Genomic DNA, 8,946 nt, shown 5'->3' with positions numbered 1-8,946 from the left:
CTGCCTGCGTTTATCTGGCGCTGATGCTGCTGTCCTCTTATCGCGAGCCAATCGATCATCGTATCACGGCACGGTTGTCGATTGGGTCAGCGCAAAAGTTTCAGCGGTTTTTGCGCCTTTGTTACTAATTTCGCGATCTCTTTTAGAATGTTATCCCTTCGCCATCGATGTCCTGTGGACCCTACGAACCGGTGTCCGCAAACGACGTGAACCATAAGTCTCCACCCTTGGCGGATCGTACAAAGTTCACGTTCGGTCGGTACAACCACGACACGATCAGTATGATCGTGATCGACCCGTCAGGCCATGTGGTGGCCGGAACGTCCACCAATGGCGCAAGACACAAAATCCCGGGTCGCGTCGGTGACTCGCCGATACCGGGCGCCGGTGCGTATGCGGATTCCGAGGTGGGTGCCGCGGTGGCTACCGGCGATGGAGACGTCATGATGCGGTTCCTGCCTGCGCTCCTAGCCGTCGAGGGAATGCGCAATGGGTTGGATCCGGCTGAGGCCGGCCAGCGGGCTATCGCGCGGATTGCCAAGCACTATCCAGCGTTCATGGGTGGCATCGTGGTGGCTACGAAGGATGGCCATCACGGGGCGGCCTGCCACGGTATGGAGGAGTTTCCGTACTCGGTGGCCGATGCCAGTGACCAGGTGCAGGTCCTCACGGTCAAGTGTTAGTGAGCCGGAAAAGAACCCCTCTCAACTTCCGTGTAATCCGTGGTTGTAAAACCGTGTAATCTACAATAAAATATTTATTAAAGGCACACGCCGGTGGCGCAAAGATCTATCGTTCCTGTTGCGGCCAATGTTCGGGTGTTTTGCGAACATCTTCTTTAAGACGCGCTCACGCAGCGCCCACGGCACATCAATTGTAATCCAATAAAAGTTCACCTCCGAGGCACACTCGACGGGCGGTGTGGCTGCGGCGACGGCCCAAGACACCGTGTGCACATCGATCAACATCTTGGGTCGTAGTAACCTAGATACTGTCGGCGCATAAGTACCAGAACGGCCGTTAATGTCTGTGTGTGTTGGGCGAGCCAAGTGCACTCCTCGATTGAGGCTTTCCAGGCAACACGGCAAAATATGAGTGAGGTGTGGGGCAAGGGAAATCTGTGTCCCGAAATGTGGTGTCGAAAACTGAAATGGCAAATAAAAATGCTGCACTCTTTTTCCCGCCTCGCACCACTGATAGGTGATAGTAGAGACCGCGTCGTCCGCGCTAGCTCCTTCCGGTTTGTTTGTGTTTTTCATCCTTCATTTTCTTTCTCTTTAGCGGCCCCGTTCGCCTTGGACTTCTCCTTACTTTTTTCCGTGGCCGTTAATCGCGTACACGCTCACAAACTTGGACTTGGACACTTGGAGGCGACAGGCGCGCTTGGGGAAACGCTCTGGAAACGGTGACGTCACGGATTTTCCTCGCCGAAGCAGCAGTCCCGAGTCGGGGTTCGCATCGCGCTCTCATTGGACGAGGGCGAGCCAATCCGATGGCCACGCCCTGAGCAGACGGGTTTTCCCCTGTTTCGACGGGTTAGATCACGCGCGTCCTTGCGGAGATCCTTGCGCAGCGAACGAGACGCTCTCCCTTACGCAAACGGAACCACGTGCGCGTGTGGTGAAAAGGGAACGCTAGCTCAAAAAGGACACCGCCGTTAGCGTTCCACGGGACGACAAAGGACAGCACATCAGCGCCAGCGTGTGCTGGGTGTTTGGCACCCTCGCACAGCACGGCGACACATGTGTGAGGCAAGGTCCTTGGCAGGATAGAAACCAACGCCAACAACACGTGTAGGGGAACACACCCGCCCTGGAACAATAGACTGGCGGCGGTCCGCAGCGCAGCATGCGAGTCAGTCAGGCTTTGAGTTCACCGTTATTGAATTAAGCTTATCATTTGATTTCGGCGAATGCAAGCAACCGGTCGCAGTAGCGGAAGCCAGCAGCAGACAGTAGCATCGCATCGCATCAGCAGCAGCAGGTCCTTGGCGTGACGTTCGTCTGAGTCGGTCAGTTTGTTGTTTCGAGTGGCGGCGGTCAGCGCCCGTTGCGTGTCGCGTTGTTGTTCCGAACTTCCGAGTTCGTTGCCGAATGTTGTGGCGGAAACGGATCGTGTGGTGGTGCGAATGTTGTTCTGAAAAGTGTCCCAAAACGAGCCTCGTAAAGATATTTATGAAACTGGATCCTTGTTGAAAGGTTCCGGCTCTCTTCCTGAAGCGGTTACGGAATTTATTCCGCAAAAAGTCGGGGCCAACGCAGTTTAAGTGCGTGAACATCATCGTCACCGTTAAGGCCCCAAAATATCCTGCCCAGCCCACTGATCTGTGCGTGTGTGTGTGTGTGTGCCGCCAAAACTGCTCCCGTGACGACGTGCAAATTGTGTGCGCAACCTCGGGCGGAGCCGGCCGGAGTGTTGAGTGCAAAATTCATGGATAATAAAAATAAATAACACCGACACACACATAAAAGTCTGGGCATAACCGGGCCGTACTGGTTGGTGGGGAAAACGGTCCCCCGAAAAAACGGAGCACTGACAGACATTTCGACGCGTGGAAGTGTAGAGAGAGAGAGCGAACGAAAAAAAAGCCCAGGAAAAACACACAATCACAAGCAATCCGCAACACTTGGTGCGACGGTAATGGCCGCGGCCGGAAATGCGGAAGGAAATTAATATTTAATTTAATTCCATAACCCGCGGGCGGTTCGAGTACCGGGCCGCCAGGTGTGCCACTTCCGTGGAGCCCGTCCCGTGGTGGCGAAGGAGTTCCGGAGTCCCTGGCATCGGCCTGGTTGGTATCGGCATCAGTGAAAGTATTATTGCCATCAACATTATCGTCATCGGGTAAAGTGAACTGGGTGTCTGAGTGTGTGTGTGTGTGGTGAGAACGAAACTGACAGTTCCGCCCGCGCTGGGCGCCGAGTTTTTTGTGGCCCCCCGTGAAACACAAAAGTCGCCAAAATTTATCCCCACGACATGGACTACTCGTACCTCAACCAGGCGGCAGCTAGCTTCGACTCTAGCTGCCTCCAGGGAGGTATGGATCCGACCGGGTTGGGCAATATGCCCTGCTCGTACGGTGACCTCACGTCCTGCAGCCAGATGTCGCAGGCCGCCTACCGCTACACGGCGGCGGCGGCCTCGATGGCTCGGTCCTACAATCCCGTCGGCACCGGCGTCGGACCGGGGAACGTGACGATGAGCGCTCTACACCACGCGGCGGCTGCCGCCGGCCCAGGATCGCAGTGCTCGGTCATGGGTGGCAGGACGCACCAGGACGTGCACCGGGCCTCGATGTTCCAAACGTCGATGAATCTGCAGTGTAAGTACATCGCGTATTGAAGCCTTGGACCCGTTACTGCATAAATAAGTAAACGTTTATCTGGTATTCGTCTTTATGGCTTACGAGCTAACGGTGTCTTTCGATGCGTGGCTACATGACTACTCCGCTCCGGTCCGGTCAGGATCGGGGCATGGGCGCGTTATTCACTAAATAGTACAACAAACTCGGGAATCGGGCTCCTGGGAGGGTCTAGGAACGAACAAACTGAGGTCACCTATGAGGTAACTTACGGGGCGTAGGGCAGGTCTTATCTTTAAGGCTAAACTGTACAGATCACTTGTGACAGCCACGGCGGCTAAGGTTGAATGCTCTTCCGGCGGCACTCTTGGATCGCTTTGTCCAGCTGCTCGAAGTCGTAGAACACCCGATACTCCAGGTCGGCTCCCTCGAACACGTTGCCGACCGAGGGCTTCAGATTGAGGAACAGCAGCAACTGGTTGCGGCTCTTGAAGTCCTTGATGAGCGTATCGATAACCTGGGCGGCGGTAAAGTCAGCCCCGTAGATGTGCGTACAGTCGATCACGAGCGGGATCTGGCTCTTGAGGCCTTGCTTGTTGATCAGATTGCGCACGTAGTCGACCGACGGGAAGATCAGGCACCGGTCGGGCGTCAGCATCAGGTACTTGACACCGCACGGTGTCACCGCTTGGTCCATGTGGATCTTCGGGCGGGCCGCGTGGTACAGGATGAACAGGATGTTTAGCCCGATTCCCACCAGGATGCCGTACTCGAGCGGCAGAGCCAGACAGGCAACGAACGTCGCAATTCCCGGTATCAGATCCGTCTTCTTGCTGCGCCACATCGGCTTAACGACGCGCACTTCGATCATAAAGATGACCGCAGCAATAATGATCGCCGCCAGGGCCGCCCGAGGGATGTAGAAGAAGTAGGGCGTAAAGAAGAGCAGCGCCAGTATGACCAGCAGCCCAGTGTAAAGGCCACCGAACGGTGTCCGTACTCCGCTCGCGTTGTTGACCGCCCCGCGCGAAAGTGCCCCCGTGCCCGGGTAGCCCATGACGAACGAGTTGGCAATGTTGGACACTCCGATGGCGATCAGTTCCTGAGTGGCGTCGACCGGTTTTCCGTCAGCTATCGGAGGGAGAGAGAGAGAAAAAGCCCGTTAGCGATCGTCATCCGGTCGGAGCGCTCTGCTGGGTCCGTGTCCTTACCGAAAGCCTTGCAGATGGCAATGTTCTCCAGGAGAGCAATCAGCGGGATAACGATCAGCATCGAGCCCAGGTTCGACAGCATGTCGCCGAAGCTTTCGTACGCCTGCGTAACGTTCCCATCGGGCCCAACCAGTTCGGGCACGGAGAAGGGTGGGGCCTGCACGGACGGAAGCCCGCTCGGCACCTCGCCGATCATCCGGAACGGTTGGCTGCCGTTTTCGTAGAAAGCCGCCCCGATGCCACCACAAACCACGACGATGATCGCGTTCCGGGCCGTTCCGACGAGCCACAGCGACTTGTTTATGATCCTCTGGACAACGGACTGATCGACCGGTTCCGGGGGGCCAACCTTGATGCGTGGCAGAAGACGCATCAGCAGCAACACAATGATACACGTAAATCCCATCAGCGCATCTCCGAGCTGCGTGTTGTGGATGTTGTCGATGATCGATGTCCACTGCTCGATGAAAGTGTTCCCTTTGGCCGAAATCCCAAGCAGATCCTTCACCTGGGAGCTGAGAATGATCAGCGAGACGGCTGACGTGAAGCCGGAACTGACGGGGCCGGACACGAAGTCGATCAGGAAGCCGAGCCCGAACAGACCCATCAGCAGCTCGATCAGTCCGCTCAGGAAGCAGAGCAACACGGCCCGCTGCCAGATCCCGTCGCACGCCTGGAACGTGAGTAGCGAAGCGATGGCCGTCGGTCCCATCGGTACGTCCTTGCAGGAGCCGAGCAGAATGTACACGAAGCACCCGACGAACGACCCATAGAGACCGTACTGTGGGGAAGGAAAGGGGACACTCGTTAGCCTCGTTTTGGGTTAAGTCCGAACCTCGGGAAGTGCCGTACCGCTGCCGGGAGACCGGCGATGCTGCTGTAGGCGAGGGCTTGCGGGATGACGGTCAGGCCGACGGTGATGCCGGCCACCAAATCTCCGACCGCATCGTCCGCCGAGTAACGTGGCAGCCAGTTCAGGACCGGGACACGCTTGTAGAGAATCTTTCGCCGGCACACGTTCTTGCACTTGCGCCGACACCACGGACCGATCGACCGGAGTTGATCCATCGTCGACTGCTTATCGTCGGTCACTGTCCAGGGAGAGAGTGTGTGTGGTTAAAGATGTGTTCCAGACAACCCAGAAGCCCGGATGCTTACGTATGAACTCGTTGCTGCCCCGGTAGCCGACGACATCCTTGTGGATTGGCGTGACGCTCAGCGAGTGCTGCGAGCCGCTCAGACCGTGAATGTTGTAGACCGAGGCCGACTTGATCTGGACCTTGTCCAGCTGCGTGTCGCTCGACGTCCGCCTGGCAAGTATGGGAAGCGATGACAGGCGGTTAGTGTGGACTGAAGACCCCGCAGTGAGCGAGGTGTCAGATGCCGAGTTGGTTCTCCGTGACTCATCGCCCGGTCGGTGCGCTAATAGTGCGTAGTAAGGGTTTTTGGGTCACACGGGCACTTGGTCCCGCGTTCCGGGTCAGGAATGTCTTGAGTCATACCAAGCCGTCGCGTTCCGTTTCGCTTTCGTGCCTGGCCCGTCTTATGTTTCACGTTGCTTCCGGTCCAAATGGTGCACGGTAGCTTCGTATTTCTCGGAAGCGACGACATCAAGAAAGGGGTTCCCAAGACAATCGACTTGGCCTCGCGGTTGGGTGTGTGGGTTTGTGCGCTAAAATTAACATTTTCGCACGCAGTACTTGCCGGCAGTGACGCCAAGTCCTAAGACTCGTTCTAATCACTCGCGAATCAGCTGACGTAGGTGAGGGAACGCGGTTTTCGCATATCTTTTCGAACGACAGAACAGTACCAGCCGCCTGTCAAGTGGTAATTTACACACCTCTTCCCCAAGAAGCCCGTGCCCGTGGCACGGGTTGTGGTCACGTTTGGCGGTTGTAAAAGACGCTAACCTCCTGACTTGGGCCACCGTAGCGGAGATAAAGTGCTCCGTGCGCTGGTTGCGTCATAAATCCCGCGCCTTGTCCGCAGGATAAACACACGCGGGAGAGCGGTGATAAATCTGCGGCTGGCTTGGACTTCCGTCCCGGACCAAAACAATCGCCCGTTCCGGTTCGGAAACCGGTCACGGGAAACACCTGCCCACCCGGACATTAGTCTCACAACAAATCCGTCTCCTTCGGAATCGGTGGTCGTGCCAAGTACTTGGCTCTGGCAGCGACGCGCGTGCAGTGCATTGCACGGCCTTGATTTTGACCGTCAAACACCGACCAACCGACACCGACACCGCGGTACTGGGGTAATGAACAGATTTTTCGACACGACGGATATTTGGCGGAATTTGTTGGCACCGAGCAGCGGGCCAGATTTCGGACACGCCACACCCGGCCCATTTCGTGTGTGTCCTTGTGGTCCCCGTTAAGAAAACTAGGGACAGAAAACGGAACGGAACGGCAAACGAAACCGAGAGCATAAGTCTCACGTGACAACACGGTTATGGGCGGACACAGCACGGAGCTCATCCGAAACGGGTTCGGAAAAGTACGGAAGTTTCCCTTGGAGGTTAATGGCTGGTAACGTATCCCAACCAGTGAATGACTGATACCCGCGACCACAGCGAAAAGCGACCAGCCCGTCGAAGAAAAACAGAACGGGAAGGGCGCGAAGTTCAAGACCGTCAAGTCCGCACTCAAGTCTATTTCGGGAAAGTCGTCGCCGAATCAGATGGCTCTCGGTTCGGTCCCTCTCGGTCCGAGAGAAGGAGGCGACCAAAATCAGCTGGTGGTTCCGTGGCGCCCAGCCGCGAGCTTGGGCGGACATAAAAATAAAACGAACCGAACGCGAGGTGGGAAAAGTTTTTCCGGCCCCCAATCTAATCGAACGGGAACGAGGGTTTATTAGTAGATGCACCGCGGTGCATCAGGGAGGGCCCTTCCTGGCGCCTGCTCGATACCATCCATCATCCATCATGGGGTCTGGCAGCGGACAATCAAGTGGTCCTGTGGCCAACCTGGAACACCCGCGACAAGTGCGATAACAGGCGCGAGGTGCGCTTGTTAATTTGGGCAATAAAAGAGAAACAAAGACACGCCCGAACAAGAGCAACGAAGTCCGAGTCCGCTGCGGACATCTATCCGATTGACAGTATCGTGACAGTTGCGGGTCCGTTGTCAAGTTGTTTCGCGAGATCGCAAACCTTCGGTGTCGTCGTCGCTTCGGCGAACGGCTTCAAAGCCAACACGTTGTTTGCCGTGTGCCAAAATTGTTATCAGTATTTGCCCAGAACAGGAACAGCTCCGCAACGGCGGCAGGCAGCAGCACCAGGCAGCTATCATCCGATGGGTACACACACGAAAACAGACCAATTCGGCAGCATCAGTAAAGATAAGAGGCCCGGTCTGCAGGTGAAATCTGACAGATCGGAAACACTAAAAAGGCGGAGGCGGCAGCGGGCGGTGGCCATAAAATGGCCCTGCGTTATCTGTCCCGGTAATTGGTATTCCGAGCGCCGTACCCACCCGCCCCGGGGTCGGGGTTTACACCGAAGTTTTCGGGGTTCCTCTTAGTCACACAGTTGTTTGTCCACAGAGCGCGTCTCGTGTGGCGGCGATTACGCCGCCAGCCCCCGAACGACTGTTGTCACGCGATCGCACACGTTGGCCAGGCCGTGTGCCTTACCTAATCTGTATCCGGGGTATGGCTAGGCCGGTAGTCGGTTCAAGCGATTCGTTGTCGGCCATGGTAAAGGTTTATGGCGCACCACCGAGCACCCTTTGCGCAGGAAACACCCTGTGGAGATGCACTTCGGAGAACCACTTATGCTGCCCGACCGATGGCTCTCGATTGACTGAATAGATCGGCCAACGGTGGTGCCAGGTGCCAGGAGGAGTCTGCCAAGAATACGCCCCACGTTCGGTCGTTTCCGTCGTCGTCGTCAACGAAGACGACTTACTAAACCTAGCAAACGCGTCGTTTAGCGTCAACACCAAGAAGTCTGGTCCGACCGAGTCGGACACAACACAACAGCAGCGTTTGACGTGTGATGAGGCAAGCGTCAGACGTTGAAGATCGTTTGTCTGTCCGGCCGACGAACGTCAGACGTCGTGTTCCGGTTGGAATCCGGTGGTCCCGTTCGGGTGGCCTAGTATCTTAATGTGTTTTTTGGTTGAAAAGTTGAAAGTCGTTATCGCTGAACCTACTACTAGCCGGGGTCGTAGTGAATGGAGTGTGTAGTGTGTAAGCCGGACCGATTTAGAAGCTGAATGAGTGAGATCTAGAGGCAGATAAGCGGGTTCTAGAATGTAGCTAAAACCTAGCGCAGTTTATGCTGGGTCTTCCCATCTCGGTGGGTGTCTGGCTCTTGACACTAACCCTGCAGACAATTGCATCGCAGGCTGGCGCTCTTATCGGTGCCGGTTAATCCCTGTTCGATCGATAAACGTACAATCGGTTTACGGTACGTCACGTGGGTTCAAT

The 8,946-nt window shown here is 56.2% G+C and overlaps 2 protein-coding genes across 2 annotated transcripts; one reads left to right on the top strand and one right to left on the bottom strand.

Annotated features, from left to right (window-relative positions):
- Positions 1–167: 167 nt before the first annotated feature.
- Positions 168–683, top strand: LOC128278788 (putative N(4)-(beta-N-acetylglucosaminyl)-L-asparaginase GD10667). The gene has a single exon (XM_053017517.1). It carries the CDS (start codon positions 168–170, stop codon positions 681–683), a length of 516 nt encoding a protein of 171 aa, XP_052873477.1.
- A 2,955-nt stretch (positions 684–3,638) lies between these two features.
- On the bottom strand, positions 3,639–8,214 carry LOC128278787 (sodium-independent sulfate anion transporter-like). Its single transcript, XM_053017516.1, has 5 exons — positions 8,149–8,214; positions 5,671–5,822; positions 5,365–5,603; positions 4,513–5,293; positions 3,639–4,432 (listed from the first exon to the last, which is right to left on the bottom strand). The coding sequence occupies exons 1-5, from the start codon at positions 8,208–8,210 to the stop codon at positions 3,639–3,641; spliced, it is 2,028 nt and encodes a 675-aa protein (XP_052873476.1). The 5' UTR covers positions 8,211–8,214.
- Between the last annotated feature and the right edge of the window lie 732 nt (positions 8,215–8,946).

The sequence above is a fragment of the Anopheles cruzii genome, chromosome 2, assembly GCF_943734635.1.
Source record: "Anopheles cruzii chromosome 2, idAnoCruzAS_RS32_06, whole genome shotgun sequence".
Classification (NCBI taxonomy): domain Eukaryota; kingdom Metazoa; phylum Arthropoda; class Insecta; order Diptera; family Culicidae; genus Anopheles; species Anopheles cruzii.
This window is presented reverse-complemented; position numbering and strand designations above follow the sequence as displayed.